The sequence below is a fragment of the Pocillopora damicornis genome, chromosome 1 (genome assembly GCF_964200805.1).
Source record: "Pocillopora damicornis chromosome 1, jaPocDami1.2, whole genome shotgun sequence".
Lineage (NCBI taxonomy): Eukaryota > Metazoa > Cnidaria > Anthozoa > Scleractinia > Pocilloporidae > Pocillopora > Pocillopora damicornis.
The window spans coordinates 24,055,109-24,081,746 of NC_142670.1; the positions used below are offsets into that span (position 1 = coordinate 24,055,109).

At 38.6% G+C, this 26,638-nt stretch overlaps 2 protein-coding genes across 2 annotated transcripts; both read right to left on the minus strand.

The window, feature by feature from the left end:
- Positions 1–1,189: 1,189 nt before the first annotated feature.
- On the minus strand, positions 1,190–16,654 carry LOC113678672 (uncharacterized). Its single transcript, XM_027195569.2, has 18 exons — positions 15,757–16,654; positions 14,294–14,789; positions 13,547–13,803; positions 12,773–12,934; positions 12,078–12,188; positions 11,721–11,862; positions 11,256–11,398; positions 9,584–9,753; positions 8,929–9,060; positions 8,315–8,500; positions 7,824–7,932; positions 6,930–7,151; positions 6,177–6,316; positions 5,806–6,024; positions 4,799–5,053; positions 4,064–4,424; positions 3,510–3,659; positions 1,190–2,635 (listed from the first exon to the last, which is right to left on the minus strand). The coding sequence occupies exons 1-18, from the start codon at positions 16,351–16,353 to the stop codon at positions 2,420–2,422; spliced, it is 4,068 nt and encodes a 1,355-aa protein (XP_027051370.2). The 5' UTR covers positions 16,354–16,654; the 3' UTR covers positions 1,190–2,419.
- Positions 16,655–18,810: 2,156 nt separating this feature from the next.
- On the minus strand, positions 18,811–26,055 carry LOC113678721 (uncharacterized). Its single transcript, XM_027195624.2, has 3 exons — positions 24,498–26,055; positions 19,910–20,638; positions 18,811–19,641 (listed from the first exon to the last, which is right to left on the minus strand). The coding sequence occupies exons 1-3, from the start codon at positions 25,705–25,707 to the stop codon at positions 19,133–19,135; spliced, it is 2,448 nt and encodes an 815-aa protein (XP_027051425.2). The 5' UTR covers positions 25,708–26,055; the 3' UTR covers positions 18,811–19,132.
- Between the last annotated feature and the right edge of the window lie 583 nt (positions 26,056–26,638).

Sequence of the window (26,638 nt, forward strand, 5' to 3'; positions counted from 1 at the left end):
GTAAAGGAGGAAAATTATTTAAATTGGAATGCGCTGCTCTTACAGATTTGAAACCTTGGCCAGTGTTAAGAGCGGCAAAATAAAATTGGTTTCTACGTCAGCCAAAGAGGTGCGACAAAATTTCACGAGGAGTTGGAGTTGATTGCTGCCGTTTAAGCACACACTCTGAAAACCTAAACGGTTGAAAGATCGTAACGATATTTATCGTATTATTTATTAGATTTTTGCTATAGTGATAGGTATCATGGAATCAGAGCCAAAAAGGAACAAAACTTCCACGTGTTACCTGTGCGGCTGATGGCCCGGGCAAGCAAAATTGATGTCTCTTGCCACAAAAGGACGCAGTACTCGCAGACAACATTTTCATCTACAATGAGTTTATCGGAAGAGCTATTGCAGTTAAACTAAATAAAAGAAAAAGCGCAGTAAGCTTGCTATTCAAGCTGCAGCGTGAAATATAAATTTTAGGGGCTTTCCCTTTCCCTTTCCCTTTCCCTTTCCCGTATTCTTATGATTGCAAGCGTTGCCCAGTTTTATGCAAGTCAAATACATTATTTTTCCTCTACATTGTTCAAAACACTACTGTTTTGGTACAGCCGGCTTTTTTGTTTGTTTGTTTGTTTTCTTTTTTTCGGGGGGGGGGGGGAACGCTCGTGCCAAAATCAAAACACCCCATAAGATGAAGCCTTTTTTTTCCTCGCTGAGTTAAATCGGAATACACACACAGCAATCCATCGATAGTTATTTCTTATTCATGATTTTGAATCATGGAATTCGAAAATCGATTGCTGTATAAATTTCTTGTCAAAGACGCTTCTGCTATTGACCTACTACGATCAGTGTTTGTGGGATTTCGTTCCTCGTGGCATCCCTTTCCACAAACTCATCTGAGTAGTCTGAGACAACTGACAGAGCTACAGCCACAGCTTATGTACTGACAAAAAATTAACATTAGTTTCGAGGTAGAAGAACGACGTCCAAATACTCAAACAAGATTTGAACATTATCCACCTATAAGTAGAGTTGGAGGATCAAAAAGTACAAATCGATCCGCCGATAACCGAAAATTTTTTTAGAATTATTATCATTCGTAATTGACGGCAAAAATGCAATAGCGTTTTAATACCTCTGAACGGCTGAGGTCTTTGAAAGCCCAAATTCCACCAAATTAATAATTAAAACCACAAAGTTTGTTTTCAATATTTATTACAAATCTACAATGAAACTGATCAAATAAAAATATATTAAACATATTTTTTGCTAATATGGATTTCCACTTTCCTATTTTGCGGTTTTTTAACTTTACCTAAACTCGTGGTAAATTTCAACAAGTAACCTAAAAACCCAGACATTTTAAAATAAATAGACCAAGCAACAGTAGATAAAGTTAAATAGCAGGGAAAAATTATTTACAACGGAGACTTGACCAGCAAGGTTAGGAAATAGCCACAGCTTTTTTTTCTGACATGGCCACAGCTAAAATCCTGGCCCGAAGTGACTAAGAATAAAAGTTGTTGACGCACTAAACATGAAATAAAATCGATTAAAACCGCACTTTCATCTTTTAGAAACGAATCACAGTAGCAGTAGTCGTATTTCGAAGCAGGGAAATCATCTGCCGGCAAAGCTAACAAAATGGAAATTATGGTTTTTGGCAGGCGAATTTGGTTTATACAGCGTTTCGTTGGTTCGTTGGCAAAAAACATGGGAAGTAATGTTATTTCAAGCGGCCGAGTATTCTTGAAACTGTCAAGCACACAGTCGCAACTTGAGATAGCAACTTTCATGGTCATTAACCGAAAGTGGTTCAGAGGCCGGAATTCCAGAGGTCAAAATTCCAGCTTTCATTCAGATGCAAACCTAATTATGTGCTGATATCAATGGATAAATTAACCTGAGACCTCTTAATACCTCAACCTAACGGCAAAATCTGAGTCAACAAGCGCACAGACAGTTCACGCAAAGTTGAGTGTCTGATATACGTCTTTCCTTCCGACTGTGACACTTTAAAATGCATAAAAAGGAGACGAGAGATGAGATAATTACTCAGACATAAACACGGTACTTAAATGTTTGTTACTATCTACATGACTATTTAACTCCTGCTTAAAAAAAGTGAAAAAGTGAACTACCCGCCGAGTCCCCTCTATGAAACTATGACATCTCACCTTTTACATACGTAAATAATTATAAATCAGCAAAAGAAATTACAAATTAGATGGTATCCGAGGGGTTCTGTGTTTTGCTTTTTCTATGACATGTTGCCTTGTGCACTTGTGTGATAAGGGCATGCTAATACACTGTTTATATTCACAGCAAAGTGATTCGTGATATTTCAGTGTACATTACTAAGTCTTAGTCCACTCATTAATTGCCCGAAGTGAAAGTATAATACAACGCATTCCTTTCTCCTCCAGGTCTACACAGGAGACGGAGAACGTGCAGTTTTAGGAACTTCTAACATCACCGAAGGTCTCCGAAAAGATGACTCACTAATTACCGAGCCGGCCCGGGACCTCGCTCTTAAACTGGCCCGTGATGCTCTTGCATTGTCCATGGACTGGTAAGTAGTGCCTTTAATAAGTGCCTGTTTTATGCTCTCGTCCATACCGACCACGCCCATTTCGCCAAACACCTGAAAGAGGAAGGAAGAGGACGATGAAACAAGTAGCGCAGTTTTGAGAAGCAAAGGCTATTTGGGATTGCAACGACGTGTTTCACTGAACTCTGATATTTGTCTTAAAATCTCGCACAACCCCATCAACCAATCAAACGCAAAACTAAAACCAATCAAGATTTGATCATTCGCGTTTTCTTGAGCTCGAAGATGTCAACAATTGTTTACTTTCAGGTTTTTTCTGATTGAATGCCCGAAAGCATTCCTGTTACACAAGCAGTCGATCATTCATTCAATTAGTAATTCAGACAGATAGTCACTCATTCATACAGTCAGTCAGTCAGTCGTACAAAACGCCAATCAGCTAGCCAGTCAGTCAGTCAGCCGTAGGTCTGACAGGCAGTCAGTCAGTCAGTGAGACAGTTAGTCAGTCAGCCAGTCGGTCAGCCGTAGGTCTGACAGGCAGTCAGTCAGTCAGTGAAACAGTAAGTCAGCCAGCCAGCCAGTCAGTCAGTAAGTCAGCCGTGGGTCTGACAGTCAGTCAGCCACCAGTGAGACAGTTAGTATAGGTCTGACAGGCAGTCAGTCAGCCAGCCAGACAATGAGTCGGTCTGCCGTAGGTCTGACAAGCATGCGGTCAGTCAGTCAGTCAGTCAGTCAGTGAAACAGTTAGTCAGCAAGCCAGCCACCCAATGAGTGGGTCAACTGGAAATTTGACAGTCAGCAAGCCAGCCAGTCAGCCGTAGGTCTGACAGTTAGTCGGTCAGTCAGTTAGTTACTAGGTTCTAGCGAGGACTTCGCTCAAAAGTTAACTTAGAATAACTGTCAATCCATGATATTTTACCATGATATTTTAAAAAGAAATAAGAAATATGTGTAGAAATGAACATACCTCTACAATAGCTCCATCAGGCAGCCTTAGGAAGTGTCTGTATAACTCTCGTAACCCATCCAAGTGTATGGTGTGGATAGACACGTGAGATGTGATTTCACGGTGCCCAGTCTTTTTTTTGTCCGAGGCCCCCATATCCGACTCATCAATCTAAATATAAAGAAAGTCACTCAGACTAGATGATTACAAATTCAGCAAAATTTTCTGATGCATGCAATCATTCTTAAAATTCCTAGAAACAAACCTCAAAACAATCACACTCAATTTAGTATAATTTAACCTCTGTCAAACTTTTAACACATAGACCAGTTAAAGCTCTTAAGTTCCGGTTAAAGTGTTTGGTTAGGTGACGAAGCTCCCGTGTCTTATATTCAAGCGATCAAACTGGCGAAAACAACGATTTCTGAAAGGTAAAGGAAAAAGAAACAAGCGGGCTTTGGGTCTCTTTCACAAGTAAGACAAAGCAGTAATGCCTTCCTAACACGAGCGAGACAACTTGCGTGTTTCTTCAGCGCTCTTTTCAAAGGAACTTCGTTGAGAGTGCAAACGCATACCTTCTCTTCTTCCCAGATATAATCATAAACAGCGGTTTTTCTCCTTTCTCCTTCTTCTCCTCGCCATTGTTCTGACTTCTTGCAGACATAGTTCAACTCCACATTAGAGATTTCCAGGTCGTAAGGAATAAAGAACTCGTCTTCACGCGCGTGAAGACGGTGATAGACATCCATGAGGCGGCCATTGTTGTGAAGCCTCAAGAAGTACATATACACTACACAAGAAGCAGTGAATAGCGTAACAACGTACAGGAATATTGTCAGAACGATACCTACGGTGCCATTGCCGTCAAAGCGGAAGAAATGCCAGTAGAGTTTGAACGCGTCTCCTATTGGAACATCACCTCCCACGTTTAAAAATCTAAATAAAGTGAAATTCGAAATAAGAATGGGTTAGAAATATTTAACAAAGGTATGTTAGTCTAACACTTCTCACTCTTCCTCCTCTACAGCAGTCTTGTCATGTTACCCGAAAAGTATCCCTTTACAATCCTAAAAACAACTTCTTAACAACCCCAGTGAAGAGAGTGCGTCTGTAATTAGCTCATAGCCGATATCCTTCTTCTTCTCGAAGTGCTCCAAGGTTTCCCTAGTAACCTTTTGTTAGTTCACCGAGTTATATACTGTCGTCAGGTTGGTCATTTATAGAAGTTATCCAGTCCTCTTTTTCTTTCAATAGTAATAAACCGTTGTATCAAAGGGTTCTAAAAAATAGTAACAACTATTAGTTTATACCTCATGAGTGCAGAATCCACGATCAGAATCCAGATGGGATCAAGCAGTGCATTAATTCCAAATGCCATGATAAACCGTGAGAAGATGTTAGGAAAAGTTCCAAACAGTCTCTGCATTCCCCAGCAGAAGAGGATTAATAAACAGAACAATATAATGTTGAAGAACGGTCCAATCACCACTATACTGATCTCTTCCACTGTGTTCAGCAGTGTGTTTTGATAGTTCAGGTTCACTGTGTAGGCGAGAAATTCGTACCTGGAGTTCACAAATAAGTGAAAAGGGAATAAAACCGTCATAATTAAAAAAAATTGTATCATAAACTGGCACAAACGCAAACAATACTCAACTAACTAACACGATAAGAGGCCCCTCGACATCATGATGTCAACAATCTTTACGTCATGTGTAGAATATCCAGAATATCCTGAACACAACAACTGAAGGCAAAGAGGAGGTAAAGGGCCCCAACAGTTATTACTGTGAAATAACTGATTTATTTCTTCTCATAAATCATTTGAATATTCTAAAAGTATGCAAAAACTGGCTAAAATGGAAGGCGGCTTAACAAACTGCTTTATTCGTACATGTCTAGTAAGCTCCCACACATATCAAATTTGTCGGCACAGTTGCCATTTTTACCCGAATCTTAAACAAGAATTATGGTTCCTCGTATAAATTCCGCAAAATCTAAAAGTCTCGGCGATTCTTCAAGTAACAAGTAGACAAAGGAATACTTAAGTCACCGAGTGAGCGAAAACAATCAAATTAACAAGCGCAAACGAGATTCGCCGAAATAAAATATCAGACGGCGAAAGCGCACGAATCAAATCGAGCACATGAGAGTCAAAGAAAGCATAAGAGATTCTATCTAAGAAAGCGCTCAAGAGTCAAAATAGCACACCAAAACTTTGATGACTTTCCAACCAGAGGATATAAACAGTTTGCTTTCTAACTATCATTACCGTTACCTCCTTGTTATATCATTGACAACGACCGCTTTTACTTACTTGTTAACTGGAATAAATAACGCTTGAAGGAAAACCCACTGGGCGCCATAATGAGCGTACAAACGAACCCACCAGGTGAAGGCAATGAGGAGTAACATGGCCCAAAACTCACGGGAACGCCACTGAGAGAGGCCCAGCTCAGCCATCAATTGACGGCCCACATATTGCATCTTTTCTCGACCGTAGTGGGGAATGCGCCCTTTATTGGACCAAGGTGGCCTTGGGTGAGAAGGACAATTGGAAAATTAAACAAAAAGCAAACAGCACTTTAAGTAAACACATTCAACTTCTGGTTTTTCCCAGCGGTGACAGCTAAAGGTATGCAAGACTGTGTAGATGAAGGCAGCTAAACAGAATAACGTTATACTCACTGTACAGTGAATGTGTGTTCTTCGAGTTCTTCTAAATGAGTCAGCTTTTTCTTCTTTTTCTTTCGTGTCATCAGAGGCGTCTTTGGAAGCATAGTAAACATCTTTTTGGCGTGGACGTCGACTGGATTGTTCAAATGTTTCTGGAATATACACATTTGCGACTTAGAAAGGTTTTCTCCATTTTCTATCGCCGGACATTTAGATTTACTTTAGCACGACTATTTTCAGAGCTGAAAAGACGAGCTATTACATGATAAAATAAAGTAAGATATCGCGAGCAAACTTTACGTTTCCCGGTCGCATCGTTATTTTTGTCATCATGGCTACATTCCACAAGAATACGCTAATTCCAAAATAACTTTTCTAGTACTAATTTGCACTCGGTAATGACATTCGGACAACTTTGTGATGTTTGGTTATTTCTCAGCATTGTATTAGCTTCCTGCAGTCCAGCACTAGACTCCATAACATCATACATCGGTTGCCTCAAGTTCAACTCGTTGACTGCACTTTGTATATGGGATTTTTAAACTCTATGTTTAATTAAAATTTCTTTGCATTGGCTCTGAAAAGCCTCCTTAGTGGCATTTTTTTAACGTTATTATTGCTATTATCATTATTGTCATTATTATTATCATTACTATCATTATTATGATTATGATTATTATTATGATTATTATTATTATTATTATTACTAAATAATTCTATGAATACGAAAATTAATAAACTCTCTAGATACTACTCTTACCGTACCTTGTAATACATGCCTGGTTGGCCCTTCACCGGTCTAAATCCATCATCTTTTTTCAGCATAAGAACTTCATCATCAGAATAGTCCGTCCCACTGCCGTCGCTTGAGGCGTCGATCTCCACCGCTTTGCGGGACATATGCATGGTTACGGGACGAGACGTCCGTCTCTGTGACACGGCTGAACTACGGCGCTGACGTAATATCGGTTCGGGCACTGCGAGAGACTGATAACAAAAAACACACCACTGATCAGACTTTCACTTCTCCTTAAAGGGTATCTGAAAATTTGACTACGACTTCTTAGGCGTTTTTTAAATCTGCTTGCCGACGGTTCCCTCACTTACAATTTGACAAGTTCGTTTGGTCGAAAGGACGATGGTGCTCTTGTTTGAAAGCTCTATTTCAAAACAACTTGAAGAAATACAGTTTTGTCGCCAACTGTTTGACAAGTCAATAAAAAATCTTATTAAGCTTGCCATTGTGCTATCGAGTAAAAAAAACTATGTTATTCACGTTTTTCCTATTTCAACCCATTTTAGTGTGTCACTCCACCAGTAATTTTAAACAGGATCACCATATGGCTAAAATGTTCTTCAGACAACAGTTCATAACAAAAACATGTACTGTAGGAGACTCGACATGTTTCAACTATTAATAGCTCGTACGACACTCATGAAACATGATTTGATTTTACAGTAAAACATTACTCCAAGAACATGAAAACAATGGTCGAAAAAGGATGAATAAAGCTGATAATTGTCTAATATCACTTAACAATCGTGAAAATAAAAACAAAGGAGTGATCGAGATATTGAATTCCACAATTTCTTTAAGGCAATACTGCATATTTTTGACACAGTTGTGTGCAGGATAAGGAACATAGTTCAAGCACTCACAGTTCTTCTAACATCCGGGACTTCCACCTGCAATTTCTGGGTAGAACCCATGCCTTCTTTTTCCTCCACAGCTGCATCAATAGCTACAGTGCTCCCAAAAAAACTTGACCTAGAAATAATACAGGCAGTTTGTCATAAACATTGTAAAGTGCTGTATAAACAAGTTGTAAGATGAAGGGCTCTATCATCTAGAGGGTAATAGCTTAAGTATTACAAAAAGTAGCACTAAAGGGCAAATTTTCAAGAGCAACTGAAGGACAGGCTTAAACTCCATGCCCAATGAAAACAGATGTCAACAGAAAACCACATACAAGCACATGTTGCATTTGTGTTATCAAAACAAAACACTTCACAAGTTTAAAGAGATACAAGTATTTTGTAATTACTATACTCTTTCCAGCTCTTTTGCAATAATTAAAGGCAAATCTTTCCCTTGGACATGGTTTTGGTTCAACAGAGCCCCTTTTAAGGTGAGGGGATTGAATAATTACCCCATCATGCTGATTCTGCTGCCACGTCGAGTGCTGGATGGCGATGACTTGAGATCCATTCGAGAACCGTAAATGGGCTCTTCTCCATCAATGTTCTCTTCATCAATATTCGTGCGAGATGGATAGCTTAGAATTCCTGATGTAAATTGTAGTTCAACTTCATATTCCTTCTGTCCAGCCATATATCTAATAATAACAAGATGCATATTATTAAATCACTATTTAATTACATATCCAACTTTTAGAGTAAGTCTGTAAATATGGTCAAACGTCACACCAGCGTTAATCTCAACTTTAGATTTATCATCCTTAAGGAAGCCCTCTCTATACCTAATAAAATTAATGATGTGAGAAAATTTTTAGGGAAATTTGATGAATTGCTATTGACGGGGGGGGGGGGGGGGGGTGTGGAAATGGTCTGTCAGCATGCTCTCCCAGGCACTGCCACATCACCTGCAAAAGCCCCTTGCAGGCTGCTTAGAGGTTTCCTTTGATGGACTACAATCCTGTCCCCAGAAAGAGTAACAATACTCCTCCTCTCTCGATGCCATGAAAATCAAATCAAGCTCAGAAGTAATAAACCAAATGGATGGCAAACGAACTATGTGTCTTACCGAGGTAGCTTGACAATTTCAAAATACAGGTTACACAGCCAGTTTTCAAGATCATCAGCCATCAACTCTTCAATCGTCTCATGTTTATCAATTGTGGGATCCATGTCACCACGAAGAAATGGAGCCTTGTACCTAAAAGTGTGTGAAATGAAATGGATGGATTTAAATTTGACCCTATTAGCTTCTTAGAAAATAAGGAGGAAACTACTATGTGCAGGTTCATCCTTTTGATGAGTTGCTGTAGAAAGTTTTCAGTCTGAATAAATTCTGTCCAGCATTTCACTTTGCTTTAACACTGAACTACATTGGCAACTTTCAACTTAAAACTGTGTTAAAAGATGTATTTAACTTTTCTACTACAGCTAAAAATAAAATGGTAGATCAACAAGATATCCATAGTAATGGGTAAATAAACTTTGCGACGTCCTTTCACAGATTTCCACTTAATTCTCAATTTTTCTCTAAAAATTTGCATAATGCCTGTTGTTTCTTATGTTTTTGTATACACTTTTGTATGGAACGTTGAAGCTTGCCTTGCCAAAATTGATCCACTGCACTGCTTGAAATTTGAGTGCTGCATTACACAACTGCCAGCTGGCTGAGTGATTTGAAAGTGCAGCACAGACTTATCAACTGGAATTAACTTTGAACTTACTTTCCATCAATGATGTTAAACTCTCCATCAGAAATGGGGAAACATCCCCATCCTACCACCCTATCTGTGGCTGTGACACTTCCCCTAAGAATAAAAAGCTCAAACACCAGAATCATGCCTGGACGCACATCAGGTCTGGAGGGACACACAGTGAACACACTCTGATCAATCTACAAAAGGAGTATGATGTAATAATATGAGTGATGCTTTCATCTACAAAGGAGTACATAAGGGAGCAAAGTATCAGTGTGTATAATATACATGAAAAAATTATGTGCATCTGATTGGCTGAAACAAGTGCATCTTTCATGTAACACAAATGCAAAGTTGTAATATGAGTACAAAGTTGCAATACCAGTGCAAATTACAAATAGCACACAATGCTAAAATGTTGACTTTCTGTGATGAGTTTTTCATGTAAATCATTGACATGTAACTTCAAGATTTAATGCACTCACCCTACAAGCTTGTGCAATTTTGTTGTCTTTGAAAAATTCACCTGTGCTTATTAACACCAAATTGCACCTGAAATCATGGTGTTACCTATACTAATTAAGCTACTGCATTTCAACTTCCATACAATATTGTTATCACATCTGAAACTTTAACTTTCAACATAATAAAGAAGTGACTTCATATGTAAAAGTGTTCCTCATATAATGAATTAATACACGTATTATTACAATATATAACATCACACAATATCAACCAAATTTGATTACAACATTTTCACTCATGCAGTCAGTAACTCTTGATATGTTCAGTGGTAGACAATCTGTTAAGCAGTTAAGGCCCATTTTATGAGACAGTATGACAAAATTTCAACCATTTGTCTACTTCTTAAATGTTAGTATTACAACTTCAAAGATCTCCTTCATTTATATTTCCCTGATCTTAACAGAACATCAATATAAATCTGAATTAAAAAAATTACACTTCTCTTTGTTAAGCTTTTAAAGGCATACTAGCTTAAGATACCTGCACCCAAAAAATATTGGATAAATTGATTTATTTTTATTATTTTTTGTGCAAATTTTGGTATTAGTGTCATCAACATTGTAGATGCTGAGCGTTGTAACCATGGAATATGGGGAATTGGCTCTAATTGTGGGAATGATATCTCACCCTTCTGCTACCATATTAGACTGTAACTCTTTCTCTGCAGTTTTCATCTTGTTCACAAAAGTGCGATATCAAGGTTCTGTTTGCTCTGAGTTTTCACTAGGACTAGGTGGATAAATCTTTTTTTGGCTTTGGAGATGGTTCCTGTTGGATTTTGCCAATATCAATAGATGCGTGCCAAAAAATAATGAGAGCGACTCACTGCAAGGTGTACTTCAATAATTAATAACATCATTGTTAAAAAAAGAGTCTTTCCCATTTTGTAAGATTCTCCCCTTTCACTGTCAGGTAGTTTCTAATATTGTTAACATATAGATATCATCAAGACCATCAAAAATGCATTTCCCACAATTTTTCACATACATGAAATTCAAATTTCATGCTTAAGCTGTAAACAGCCAATGTGGATTTTGATTTGATAAAAGGATGTTTAATGGCTGTTTTTGGATTTCACTTATTATTTTATGCCTACTTCTTGTGCGGACCATTACTTAAAGAGTTATTCATGTGTTCATCAAGAGATGTACACTGTATGTTTTGTCAAACCAACCTTAATTTCAATGTTAAAGAATTCTCCATCATGCTGCAGAGGTAATGTTGCCCCTCCCCACTGCTGACCTTTCAGATTTGACCACTTAAGTACATGGCCCCCCAGGCGATCATACAAAGACACCATGAGGACATAGCGACCAGCTAAAGGAAGGAAGAAATGAAAACCATATAATGTGCCATGTTTGTTTATAACTTGAAAATAGAGTGTTTTGGGCTGTGAAGGATTAGAGACTCATGAGACATGGGCAACATAAAACTTCAAAGCAAACTACCACCTACATCATAAAAATCAGAACATCCTTTAACAAATTCCTTGTGCTGAGATCAAGTTGAGATAATCTGTCCATTACACACACAGAAATCCTCACAAAATTAACTGCTTTTCTAAAATTAGTTAACTGATTATGAGTACATCAAAATTTACTCTGCAAGTTCTTATTCATAGCTCTTTTTGTGGTTTTACCTGGTAACTTGTCTTTGACTCCTCGTAGACACTTCAGTTTAATCTGTATTGGCTGTGGGGTTCTGTTCCAATCAACTTTCCAGCGCCTGCCTTTGCTGCCTCCATACTGGCCATCAGCTAACATCAAATCTCCATACATGGCCTGGAATAGGAAAATTGATGCAAATCAAACACAGTAAGGGAAGAGTGAGTATCCATTTGTAAAATGTCATTATAATTATCACAAAAAGAAGCTACAGCATATTATGTACCTCTTGAGGATTCATTGCCATACATGTTGATCTTCTCTATCCTAAGCCATCCTTTACAAATTCTCTTTGCCTCTTGCTCATAATCAAATCAACAGAGCAAGCTCACCTTGACTTCTCCTTTCCTTGCTGTCAGGGCCTTAAGTAATTGTTCCTCAGCTCGGCGGAATGCCCTGTGTATCCTGTTCTGTATCAGTCGATCTTGCTGCATCAAAAGATCCTGAAAAATTACCAGGAACAAATTGTAGCTTTGAATTAGGAAGTTTTAAAAGGTAGCCTTATGTGCCAAAGTGTAAATTTGCTAATTCAGTCTAATAGCAATACTGTTTAATGGGATCTGGCTGTCTAGTTCTAATTAAATATTGTGACAAATCCTAAGCCATCTAAGGAAACCCTTTTGGTTGCTAGATGGTATCAAACAGAATGTAATAATATATGGATGATGATGGCAGTGACAGACACACTGGTTATAATCTTAATGATTATTATATAGAGAAGAAGAAGAATGAGGAGAAACAGACTGTAAAAGACTTATCACCAGTGTATAATCAGAGTGCTTGTCACATATGAACCATGTACATTACTCACACCCCAAACCATATTATCTCTATAGCTCAGCTCACAGAGCCTCTTCGTTCTCAAATAGAAAGATCTCCCTGAGGTTCAGATTTGCTCTTAGTCCTTTGCTTATGAGAATTATTAGATATCTTTCTTTACTAGACAACCAAACTCCATATTTACCCTCTTTCTTGATCTGTTACAAGTATCTCACAGTCACACAGTGAACTATTTGTCTATTTGTACCTCTCTCTGTTGCAGCCGCTTGCGTTTCTCTCTAACAACCCTCATGACTTCCTTCCTGGCTTTAGCTTCTCTTTCCAGAATATCCTCCTGTCTCTCACGCTGTGTCTTGGCTTGCTGTTGTTGATAAGCAATGTGCTCATCTCTAAGTCGACGCTCCTCTTCCTACAAGTAAATAAAAAGCTTCTTTGTAAATGTGCACATTTCCCAACTGGTCTCCTAGCTTGATTGCAGATGTTATAAAAAAATTTTAAAGTAATTTGAAAAAATTTTTTTTTCTTGAGGAAGTATTGCCGTGTGTAATATACTTGTATAAGAAGTAAAGCCTTTATACAGGCCCAAGTAGCCCATGGGGCCAGCGCTTAACTCCGGTTTCCTTAACATGAAGCAGCTAGGAGTATTGCTACTCCCCCCTGGATGGGATGCTAGTCCATCGCAGGGTTACTCCCAGCATATTTGATTGTACCCATTTGTACACCCTGGCCAGGGCTCGAACTGGGACCACTCAATCTGGAGTCAAGCACACTAAGCATGAGGTCACAGTGCCTCCACTAAGGAAGGAAGGAGGAAGTATTGCCATGCAATATAATTGTATAAGGTAACACAAAAAGCTCAAAACACTCACTGTATAAATTGGGAAGCTACTGGTATACTGTAAGCAATTGTGATTTGCATGCTATTCCTTATCATTTGATCATTATCATGAAACAAAGCAAATGTAAGAATTGAACTAGTAGAAAATTTTTACAATAAAAATTTAACCTTTTTATGTTATACCTGAACCATCTCTAGTGAAATGTTTCCAATCATTAGTACTTCATCTTCCATTCTCTTCTCAAACTCTTCATCATAAAGTTCAATTGGCTCATTAGCAAGCCCTTGCTTGAGCTCATCGATGCGTCGCTGCTTGGCATGCTTCTCCTCAGGAAGTATGAGTGGTGGGGGTGATGCGGTTGTCTCCAGTTCAGATTCTCCTCCATCTAATGTTCCCATCAACATGTCTAGGTCAGGGAGATCCTCATTCTTGGGTGGTGCTATAATGGAACAGATTTGGATCATGAAAAATTATGCAATAAAAAAATAATTAAAATATTTCTACACTAAACTGAAAATTGCTGATTTCAAGACTGATATTCTGATGCCACATTCCTAAACAACAACTACACCAGCAAAGAAATAATTCAACCTAGTTTAAAATTCAATTGTTTTTCATTAATTGTGATCACAATCACTTTTGTCTCAGTGTGAAATCAGCAACTCAGAAAAAGAACCATTTTGGCACAATACAGAGTATGATAAAAGACTCGAGTCCTTGGAGAAAAGGGTTTCGCATGTGAAACAGCTATTACCACTTAAGATAGAACATTTTCATTAAAATAAAAGAATCTGGAGAAAGAAGCTTGTAAGGTCAAATCATTAATTTCTTGGAATAGAGGAAGCCCTAAAAATGATATGATAATATTGTTTATGATGCAAATTTTTCCATTAGCTTGCTGACCACACTTAAGTGAAACAACATATTACCATAATCTTCATCATCCTCAGACGCTGGCCAATCATCATCTTCCTCTATGGGATTTTTCTGCAGAGGAGTATCCATTGAACGATAAATGGCCCAAGGCAACTCATCGTCAAGCTGATACTTTGAGTAATCTTCACTTGTCTCTGTTTCATTGGTGACCACAGTCTCACTGATCAGCGGCATAGTCTGTTCTTGTCTTGGTTCTGCTTCCTCTTCCTTAGCATGGTCTGTTCTGACCTCACCATCCCCACCCTCTACATTCTCAAATTTTACCTCCTTCTTTTCTTCCTCAGTATTTCCCTCAATAGGCACAGCAACATGCTCTACACTATCAGCTGTCTCTGCAGCAGCCTCTACTGGTTTTTCCTCCAATTTTTTCACTGTATTTGGATCTTCCTCTGTTTCTTTTCCTTTTTCATCTTCATTGTTCTGCTTGTCATCAGGTTCCACTTCTATCTTCACTTCTATGCTCTCCTCTTCTTTGACAGGTTTGAGATCCTGGAAGATAATGCAGAAGTGTACAGTGACTTGTTACAGAACACCTCCTATCCTTGCCCCCAACACTTTACAGCTGGCATCATCAGAAGCAAACCATAGGTGGAAGTTTATGGCTAAGGAGTTGAGGTGAGTTTTGACACAGCTGCAGGCCAGTTTCAATTTAGCTTTACAATATGTTCCCATGCATGTACTTGTATTGACCTTCCTGGTAACACATTCTTACATTAAAAGGGTGTGCAGTTTTCATTTCCAGGCTCATATGTAAATTCCATCTTAGAGTTCAAATCATTAAGTCATAAAGGTGTCACAGCTTCATCGAGTAAATGAAAACTGTGACCTGACTCTGGAAATCTTAAGTTTAGTTGAAATTTTTCTTATTGTCAAAACATACCAGGAAAACTGGCCTAGGCTAAAACTCACGCGACCAACATACTTATATAGTTAAAAAAAAAAAAACTATGGATATCTTGTGTATCACCGCAATAAATTCTTCTGCATTTGCCTTAAAGGGTACTCAATACCATAAATTTATAACTTAGTGAACACAAATACCAACAAAGTGAACCAATCAGCTTACATTAATAAATGACAAGAGTGAAATATCACTTAAAAGAAATACATTCAAGAAATGTCCTCAAGGTACTACATGTAACCTGGAAATGAAAGTGAGAGCTAAGCTGCAGAATACCCTGGCACTCATTTACATGTCATTGAATAAGAATAACGTTTATTGTGTCATGCCGCGATCTTCAAAGCCGCTCGACACATTTACATGAGTTAGACCGAGGTGGCAGGGTATTCTGCAGTTGCTCCTTCCAATCCGGAATGGACTTCACGAAAGTGAAATCAAGAATTCCTGGACTAACAGTTTGACAGACCAGTCTCAGTCAGACTTGAATTAAATTTTTAAGTTACATTCATCAACCTATGATTCTTCAAAATACAGTTGCTGGAAGTAAAATCGTACCTCAGAAGCCGCCTCTGTAGTTCCAGCTTTCTCTCCGTCCTGTTTGTCAATGCTTTCACTTCGTAAATCAGACAACGTCGCTCTCCTACGTACAGTCGGGCTCTCGACATCTTTCGACTCTTCTTCGCTGTCTTTCTTTTCATGTTTCTTTTCTTTCCCGCTGGCCTCAGCTGAATCCCCAGCTTCTTGAGCTTTGTTGTCTCCTTCGATAAAAGCCGATTCCTTCTTGACTACGACTTCTTCAAGTTCATCCGGCTGATTCTCGCCTGCTTGTATCTCGATCACTGTTTCCTTCAGTCCTTCATCTACGGTGACCGAAGCTTCCAACTTTTTATCGTCGCCTTCAGCTTCGACTTTTTGTTGCACATCAGACGATACATTCTCTTTAGAAAGTACTTTTTTCCTTCCTTTCCTTGTAAGTGAAATTTCTCCTTCGTCGTCTTCGCCTCTGGACTCGACTGATTCTCTACGTTTCTTTCCTTTACCTTTCTTCTTTGCTTTCTTTGCTGGGCGAATAGCGGACTCTTCCCCTGTAACGTTATCGACTGGGTTTTGTTCATCGGCCCCAAGCTTTTCAGAAGCTACTTTGTCACTCATTCTGACTGAAAGTCACTAACCTCAAACCCAAACTTAAAAACAGCTTGCTTCGATCAAACGACAAACTTCACGAGTCGCACTCCTACTAACACACGGAAATTTAAAAAATTTCCAAAAGCAAGAGAAATCTAAATCAGTTCCACGCGGCCATTAAAAACAGTTGGAGGGTGAGAATCGCAGAGTAGATCGTTCTAGTCGAATTAAAAGGTCATCAAGGACAACCCGACATAAAGTCGGTAGAATATTTCACCAAGAAATATGACTTACTATCGCGAGGGCTAGTGTTGTGACGTCATTTCACGGGTCTTTGAGTACGATCCTGCGTAACGAAGTAAACTTTATAACCATCCCCACAGCAACGGATAAAACATAATAACTTTAACAACAAATCTTTAATTGCCTGTGCAAATTTTTATCGTTCCCTTTTAAGGCAATGAGTGAGCACTATGTTCAGAGATAGCGATAAACTAGTAGTTTTCGTTTCAGGAAGGGTACTCTGTACTATGGCTTAAGAACCACTTTTTGACTGCTAAAGAGTTTAAATAGATTTATGCAAACGACACACAAATTGCTTAATGGGAAGAATCATAAGTGAAAACAAAAGCAGCACGCATTTATATGATTCTTTTTCTCGGGTCTTACATATTAGGAACGAGTCAGTGATTTTTTGAGAGCTAGGACCGCAACGCGCACCAAGGGCTTTTTGAAATCGTACACTAAAAGGGCTTTTAAAAAAGTGGGTCGAGAATGATTACTGATTTAAGTTAGTTGCGGAAATTGCAACGGTAAGAGTCAATCGAATGTTTCAAGGCATACCAGATAGATCAATTAAGTTAACACGATCTGAGGCAGAGTTTAGTCTGTCAGTAGACAGTTAGGTGTGACACGTCTTCTTGCTCAGGTGGCGATTTTGCTCCTATTCGGGATACATTTGCTTTCAATACTATCAAGTTCGCATGGATTTCAGGAAAAGTACATCGACTTTGGCTTAAATATAACTCTGATCTCCAAACAGACCATTCGGGGAGGACTTGAGGCGGCCGTAAATCGTTCTTTCCGACCTCGTTAGTTCCGCCATCTTTGCTCCGTCTTCAAAGGATACTTTCCGGCGACTTCTTCTAATGTTACTATTGCTTGGTGGCAAAACTGAAAGGAATTCAGGTACTCATTATAAGCATCCTTGAGGTGTTTGTACCAAACCTCTTAAAGGTAACCAAAATGTCGAGGAATACAAGCCAGATATAACCCTCGGTAATTAATCCTGGCTACGTCCGGGTATCAAGAACAACGAAATTTTTCCAGATTACTATATCATCTTTCGGAAAGATCAGCTGACTGACAACCATGGAGGTGTTTTCCAAGCTGTGAAAAAGGATGTTACTCATCGAGACGACCTAAGTATCGATTGCGAGATTATCTGGACTCAGATTCAAAATAATGAATCAAAATCATTATTCCTTGCCTCCTTCTATCGTCTCAACATGAATGATATGCATAGTCTTCAAGAATTTGACTCATCTCTATTCGAAGTGGGTGATAGATTGAATTCAAACAACGTAATTGTGGCGGGAGACCATACTATCCTTAACTCTAAGTTACTCCTCTATTTAGTTAACCATCACTAGGCAAATTTATTTCATATCCTTCTATTTTAAATAAAACAGTTATAAAATTACTATCCGAATTTCTTCATTGATTTCATGCGAGTATTGTATATTCTTTATATCTTTGTATAACAATAGTTGGTGTGATGTCTGCACAGCTTTTACCAACTTCATAGTTGTAGATGTAGACGTAAAATGGAGGATCTCAATGGCGTTTCAAAAAAATGGCCGTCAGGCGTAAAAAATTGACAAATTTTAACATTTACACGTGAAAAAGTTGACCGTAAAATATTTTCCCTTAACCGTGACGGAAAGAAATTAACTGTTTACCTAAAGTGGCCAAATTTTTAAACGTAAGCCATAAAAGCCATCACCTCATTGAGACCCTCAGAATGTTAGGGTATGTTAAAAAAAATCTGTCACAAGTACAGATGGAAATACATGCAATGTCGAATCGATTTTGTTTTCATTTTAGACGAGTTGATCGATCCTGTTCTGTTAAAGAACAACTCATAAAGACATACCAACGATTAAAATTGTTAAGTTTGTATAAAATAAAGATAATACGTTGGACACTGGGAGAGAAGCGCAAATTAGATTATAACAATGAACTAAAATTATTTGTCAAAAGGGAGGACCGTAAGTTTCTAAAGAAACTGTGGTGTTGCGTCGGTGGGGAAGTATAACAAGGTAATTTGGTTTTTTCAGCTGAATGATAATGTAAATTGTCCTTTTAAAGACTTTCTAAGCTGACGTTTCGAGCGTTAGCTCTTCGTCAGAGCGAAGGTTTTGCCCTGACAAAGGACCATCTAAGAACCGCCCAGATCTATCGAGGTAATTTTAACAACACATCTTCTGTGGCATTCCGTTCAGTATAATTTTGCACTTTACGTTAACAAATTACACTAATAAATTTCTTTACACGTGGTCTACAAAAAAAGAAAAAACGCAACGTACCATGCTAAAAATTATCTACATCTTTGTACAAAAGAACGAAATTTCATATTTCACACGACTTTAAGTGGAAGATCTACTCTTCCACGATATTATAAGCTTGACAACTTTTAAATCTTTCAGCAGGGATGGAATGTTCGAGCTCTGAGTTCCGATGTGACGAATCTTGGACATATATTCTCAGTTTTCACACTTAAACAAGATAAGTGCGGACAAATAATTTACCCATAGATAACTTTCTTCAGTTCATGGACCAAACTGATTGTTTCATTAATCTTGTTATACTCTCGTCGCTGTTTATTCCTTTTATCTATAGCTTTCCGCATTGCCCCTGTATTCCAACTAATTCTCGATTTGACCTTAAGAGCTTCTTTCATCAAATTATTTCGTTTTAATTTAAGTTGTCGTGGCGTCTGTGGTAGAAGCTGTTTCACGTCCAAAACCCTTTTCTCCATAGACTTGAGTCTTTTGTCGTACTCCGCACGGAATTGTGCCAAAATGGTTCTTTTTTCTGAGTTGCTGATTGCACACTGAGTAGAAAGAATAAAATCCACAATACTTGCATGTCTTGTCCCGCTTAGTAAGTGTGCGTGCGAGTCGGTTGAAGGATCAGCGGTCGTGATGCTGTCTGAAGATGTGAGTAGCCCTTGATTTTCTTTTAGAGCTCCAAGCGAGGTTTCATCTGACTCAGGTTTCACACAAACTTCTTCATGCTTCAGTGCGCTATTTACTGAGAATAAAACAAATAACGGTAAGACAACGACCTTAGGTCTACCATGTTCCCATCCCGTATTATCACTTAGTAAGCAACACTTCGGTTCACCTGTCTCGGATAACTGAGCTGAGACTAAATTCACCATACAACCCAACCCTCTTGTACTACTTTTGAATCACTCCCATATGCTATATATGGTAACTTAGATTCAAAGGCAACCGAGCGGGACTCGAACTTGGGACAAGCGTACCCACTCGGCCACGCCCTTCTATATTTGACTTACCCCTTGAGCTCTCCCTTGTACCACATAGATGATGTTGGAGGAACTTCAACAGAGGCGCGCCATGCAGACTTCTCATTAATAATAACTCAACAGATTGCCCAATATCGTTTCTCTCCTTTAAAGAACTCCACAATGCCGACCGAACCTCTGAAGAACTTAGATCTTTCAGAAGAAAATGGACAAAGACTCTGAACATGTATACAAGAAACATTGCTGCCGATAAGGGCAGCTTCCTCTGACCCATCGATTCCGCTAAAGAATGAAAAACTGTATTTCCTCTGCAATCTTTGATTGACAACAAAACCTTTACAGAAGTTGTGCGACTCAAAGTCTTCAAGATGTTTACAACAACATCAGACAGAAAGAGATTATGCGTCGTTCCTTTAAAATGACGTATTAACCGCATGACCATATGTAAAGGTGTCTCTTTGGTTTTTGACGTCTGGCTCACAGGATCAAAACCAATTTTGGACAGTTCTTCTAATGCCTTGTATTTACCAAGAAGACAGGCAAGGTGAACGATTGGAAAACGCAGTTTTGATGATGGCTCTGGGATATCACGATGGATATCGCACAAATTATCATTCACATAGTTTCTGAAATTTAACAATGATTTGCTTTCCACTGTCGCTGAGTTAATACTTCGATGGTCGGGTGTGGCACACAACAGCTGAATCAGTTCATGATGTCTGAAACGACACAAGGACTCACACAAAAATGTATGCAGACCTGAAAAACAAAAACCATGTTTTGAAGATCATGCATGATTTTACAAATTTGTAGAAGGAAAAGGGCAAAGATGTAATTAACCTTTAGACCTGGCAATTACTACCAAACAGGTAAACAAAACTGCCCTCCAAAAATTCAATTCCCTTAATTCAAGGTTTGGGGCAAAGATAATAAGAAAGTTGTGGTCAGGAATTGAACCAGTGAATAATGCACCATGGAATTCCTGTGCAAAGTTGCAAGGAAACAAGACAAATCCTGTGTTTACATATAAAAATTGGTCTTGCATACTGCTAAAGTCAGCTGACAAATTTTACTATCTCGTGAGGAAAGACGTCAACAACAATGCATCGAATATCATAATTTGATTAGCGCTCGCTTAACATTTTAATAGCAAACTCTTTTTTAAAAAATTGGCTTCTGCTATTTCATACATATTTGAGTTCTGACAGCTTACGCTATTCAAACCTGTATGAACATTTCTGAACCAAACTACAGGATTCTATTTAGTGTAACCGGCGATAACAGCACACACTGAAATACACCGTGACCAGTGACTCTGTCACGTAATTCTATCGTATAATTGTCCTGAATACCTCTCACGTCTAAATAAAGGAGCGATTGCTCGGATTTCTGGCTGAAAGGAACAAATTATATTTTATCGTTACACCTGTCAGCATAGCAGTCGCTGTTCATAACTTTAGAGAGTTGTTGTGAAAAAGGATATCGCATTCGCATAACGGGCGGACGTCATAATTAGACTGCATAACAACTCCACTCCGAAATCATTTCCTCCATTTTTGCAAGAAGTGCTGCCTTTGTATCTCGCATTTTTAATGCGAGCTCAAAATGTTTGCAGATGTCTCTTAGTATCTTGACTTTGGGGCTAGGCAACCTTCATTCTCTTGCCAACGAGCACACATCATAGACATCAAATATGATTGGATGTTTCAGTCTTATCTCATCCATTACTGTGTTCCTGGCCTCTCTCAAACACCCTTCGTTTATAGTAGACGCGAATGCCTCTATCAAGTCGTCGTCTTCGTCGTCTGCGTCTGTGGTATCATTCGATTCTTGTTATATTTTAGATCGCCGTTTAAGGCACAATCTCGAGAAGAAACCCTGAATCTGTAGGTTGGATAACCGCTCTGTTCCATCGAACATTCTCGCATGTCCTTTGCTACTTGCTCTAGGTCTAGTCTTCTGTCAGTGTCTCGTCCAATATTAAATTTTAGTGTCAAGTACTGCCTGACGTTTTTCGGAAGCCGTACACTTGCACCTCTCTTATGAAGAGCCCACCCCATGGGAAGCTGTGAAGCACTTGTCAAGGGTTCTGTGGCCACTGCAACCAGTTCAGTCGAACTTTCACCCTCTAATGACAATGACTGAAAGTCATGAACCCACTCCCTCTTCACTTTGTCATAAAGACTTTCAGTCATGTTCGTAGACACAGGACTTACATGATGAACTAGCAAGTTCATATGGAGGTCAAGGTCGGATTCTGTGACGCGGGATTTTTTCAACAGGCACCTCACTCTTCGCCTGTGCTCTTGCCTTCTTTATTTGTCTATCGGAGAGGTTTTCAAATGGCTGATGCATACGTTTAAGCTCGTTGGCTGATAATCTATCGGTATAAATACTCAGTATTTGAGTCCTAAGTGAATTTGTGGGAGCATTCTGATAGGCGACCATAAGGGTTTGAAGGTCAACATCAATAGCTGTCTTGCACTTCTCTTCATGGTCTACGACCGCTTGGAATAACGCTTTACCATCTCTTAGAGCCATGACATCGCACACCAGCTGGCACGCTTCCCCAGCTTTTTGAACAAACTCAGACTTTTTAGGAAAGGAGCATTTTTCCCAACAATCTACTTGGGATTCCAAATGTGTAATCCTGGTCTTTTGTGCAGCATCGGCGAGGCTATCAATGCATGCATTGAAGACTTGAATTGGATCTATGTTAAAGTTCAGAATAGAACTGTCTTAAAGACAGGTGTGCAGACAAAATTTCTCTTATTCCTGCCGACTAGAATTCTGATCCAAAAATAATGTCATCGCTGCTTCATTTAAAAAGGAGAAGCAATTCAGGATAATTACACAATTGAATTACATGACAGAGTCACTGGTCACGGTGTATTTTAGTGTGTGCTGTTATCGCCGGTTACACTGAATAGAATCCTGTAGTTTGGTTCTGAAATATACATACAGGTTTAAATAGCATAACCTGTCAGAACTCAAATATGCATGAAATAGCAGAAGCCAAATTTTTAAAAAAGAGTTTGTCATTAAAATGTTAAGCGAGCGCTAATCAAATTATGATATTCGATGCATTGTTGTTGACGTCTTTCGTCACGAGATAGTAAAATTTGTAAAATTCTGGTCTTTTGAAATGTTTAGAGTAGCAATCGGTGTAGTCTAAAAGCTCTGTCCTACTATCTTTTCAACTTAAAATGCTTAAAATCTAAGATTTATTGAGCTACATCTATAAAACGGTAGGAGTTTGCTCAATGAACTAATTTGCATAATCGGCTGTCACGCTAGCAAAATTGCTAAATCGCAAGATGTTTTTATATTTTTCTGCAGCCAAATATCTTATTAGAAGAAATCAAGCGGAGTTTTCAATGGTCTGGTCTGGACTTAAGAAATATCAACCAAGAAAGAAAGAGTACTTTAGACCAATTTCAGAAAGCTGCCTAACGAGTGTTTTTAAATAAATTATGACGAACCCCTGAATAAACGAATATCAAAATTGAAATGCCTTCTATTCACCTGACATATTACACAGTTTAAAAATACAAAAGATTTTTTGCTGCATACGGTGTGATATGAGGACCAGGCTATTCAACTTTGGAAATTTTCGATGTCGCAAGAGGTCAAAAAAGGGCCTAAAGCAGCTTTGACTTTTGAGAGCACTAAAAATTTTAATTTAACGTATTTCCAGAAACTAATGTGGTTATATTTACTTGCTACCAAAGATAGTTTATTGCACAAAGTTTGAGGGAAAACGTTTTTCCCATGCAAAATGCCCTAGACCGCTCTTACAGAGATCGCCACTTAAGTGTCAAACTAGCAACACGATAAGAAAGATTTTTCCACAAAGTCCTTCTATAAAAAAGTCATTAATTAGAAAACAGAGAATAACACAACTTCATTTCATGTTGCTCAAAATTATTCAACCAATTAGTTATCCACCTTTCATCACAAATGCCTGCACTAACTTGTACTTACACAAATCAAAAAGAATACTTATTTTCAATGTATGTCAAGTAAATATACAGAAATATACATGTAAGAACACTCAATCATAAATTAAAAGACTTGGCAAATAGAAATCTAAATAACAACATCTCATTGGTGCTCAGTTCAACTGTGTACACCTTTCTAGTTACACAGACCAAGAGAAAACTTTTTAAGTTGCAAAGGAGAATGAAAATATCCAATTGGAATTCAATTCCCTAAGCTTTGTCAATGCACACCTCAGTGTAACTTTCACAGCCAGGTGTTTCCCAAAACAATGGATGCAGAGCACAGATAAGAATGAGAAGTTTGAGGTGAACTAGCTGAGGCAGGAACATAACAGATGCAGTTTGATTTGTTTGATTAAATACCTGAATAGAAGATGATTTGTCTATGATGTCTGACCCTGTATAAATATTTACTTGCTGACAACAAAATGTAGTATTTCCTGTACATTACCACACCATGAATGTAGTATATATTTATTTTATGCCTTTGCAGATTCCCCAATTTCTGTTACTTGTCAGTTCTACACAATATTTAAGAAGTAATTTTAATATCAAATTATTTGCCGCAGTGATTGCCAGAACCTGCAGATAGTAATGCAAAGTACAGCCATACTTACACAAGTGAAGGGGAGTTTCATAAGAGTCATCCTTGACTTCAGTGATTTGGGTGTTATTGGGTTGATCAAGATTTCTGCAGCAAGATGGTGTCTCCTCCTTCCTTTCAAGAATGGCATCTTTCTGCGCAGTCATCAAGACACTTATAGTATCTTCACATAGAGTTTCTGTAACTTCCTTGTCTAGTAATGGTGACTTAGAAATGCTAGCTGTTTCTTCCAAACAGCCACAGTCTTCAGTCTGGCTCAAATCAGGATCTTCAGCATTTGACGTAGACTCCTGATTTGTTTCATCTTCTTTGTTAGCCGACAATCTATTTGATATATCTTTCTCAATATCCTCATTACTGCTTCCTACCATTAACAATTTAGAATTAGTGGCTGGTGTATCTCCAGTTTTCTTGTCAGCTCCCAGAAGACTACAGTGTCTTTCTATTGATGTCTCATTTAGCGTGGACACTATTCTTCTCAAAACTTGTATATCAATATTGTCAGTTACTTGATAAATATCAGGAAAATACTGTTTTCCACTTGCAGCAAAGGCCAACACATCATCACTGTTAGACACTTCTTTCGTCAATGAAGATGACAAGGACAATCTCAAATCATTGGAATATTCTCTGGGTGAATAACTAATACAAGGACCTTGTACATCAAGTGAAAAATCTTCTGCGACAGAAGCCATTACCTCAGATGGTATTTTCTCTTCCTCCTTCACCAGCACATCCCCTGACGACTTGTCTATAGAATCAGAATTTTTCCATTCACCAAGACAAGACTCATTCTCCACCAAACCTTGTTGAAATTTTATATCATCCGTTGATGACCATGTCACTTCATCAAAATCTTTCTCAGACACAGCTCTATTCTCACTGTTGGCACTAGAAGAACAAACTTTATTCAATGAATCATCTACAGCAGACAACTGATCTGGTGTTGCACCAAGTGACAATGTAAACACAATAAAATCATTCTCACGAGTAATTTCTGTTTCAATATTGATGGCAGAATTCGCCTCAGCTGATTGGCTTTCTACAGCAGACGTGGGTTGCCCGTCAATGATTTCCATGGGTGAAACCTCGGTGTCTTTTTTCAAACTTTGCGCAGGCTGGGCTTCATCTAGCAGACACTCCTCTTTGGGAATTTTTCCTTTCAAACCGACCATAGCTGGCGTAAACTCAACATCGGTAATCACACTAGACAACGAATACATTTCTTTTGAAGGAAAACAGTAACTCAAGAATACACAAGAAACTGCTCCTTGTTATCTAGTGGAAATTCTTTCTTCAACTAAAGGATCTGATGCAGTGTTCATCAAACCCTCTCCCTCCAATTTCTCCCTCTTGGCCTTCTGTAGGTATCTCATAACACGAGGTTATATTTCAGGTAACCCCATTGTTAGAAAATAAGGAAATTTGAACCAAGTGGTCTCATATCCACGTACAGTCTGCCTTCTTCACTGTTCATGGAACTTCCAGTTTCAGAAGAAAGGTCGAATAGTTCCTAATAATAACCACATTTAGCCACCAACACCTTAGTAACCAAGCTTTCAACGCAATCCAGAACACCGGCTTGAAGAACGCCCGAGGAGCACTAGTGACGAGTTTCTGAGTCGGGTGATAATCGGAAAATTGTGTAGTACTCTTGGGTGGAAGGGGGTGGGAGACTGGGAGAACTGGGGGTGGGAGAGGAGGGAAGCAGGATCTATCTGAGGGCAGGAAGTGGAAGCAGAAATAAAAAAGGCACTCATTTGTTGTTTCTTACTGTTTATCATCCAGTCTAAAACCAGTTCACAGAGAAGCTTTTTGACTTGCATTTAATGTCCACCAAGACTTAAAATTTTACAAGCAAGAAAACAGAATTTTTTCCTCAGGCTAAAAAAAAAGGGCATAATTCTGGTGAAATTGAATACCTATCGATGTCAATTGCATGATGGGTCGGAAATGAATTTATCAGTGTCTCCCAAGCTGTTACAGTCAAAATTGACCAGCAAACAAAGTGTGCTCTGCAAAGTCCATGGGGTTTACAGTCAGCATTTTTAGTATGACTGCCTAGAAGGGGAGGGACTCCTCTGGGACTCTTCTTCTTCTTTCTAGGTGCACTATTGTAGCTACTGTGGCCCCCAGTATGAGCCATCTCAAGGG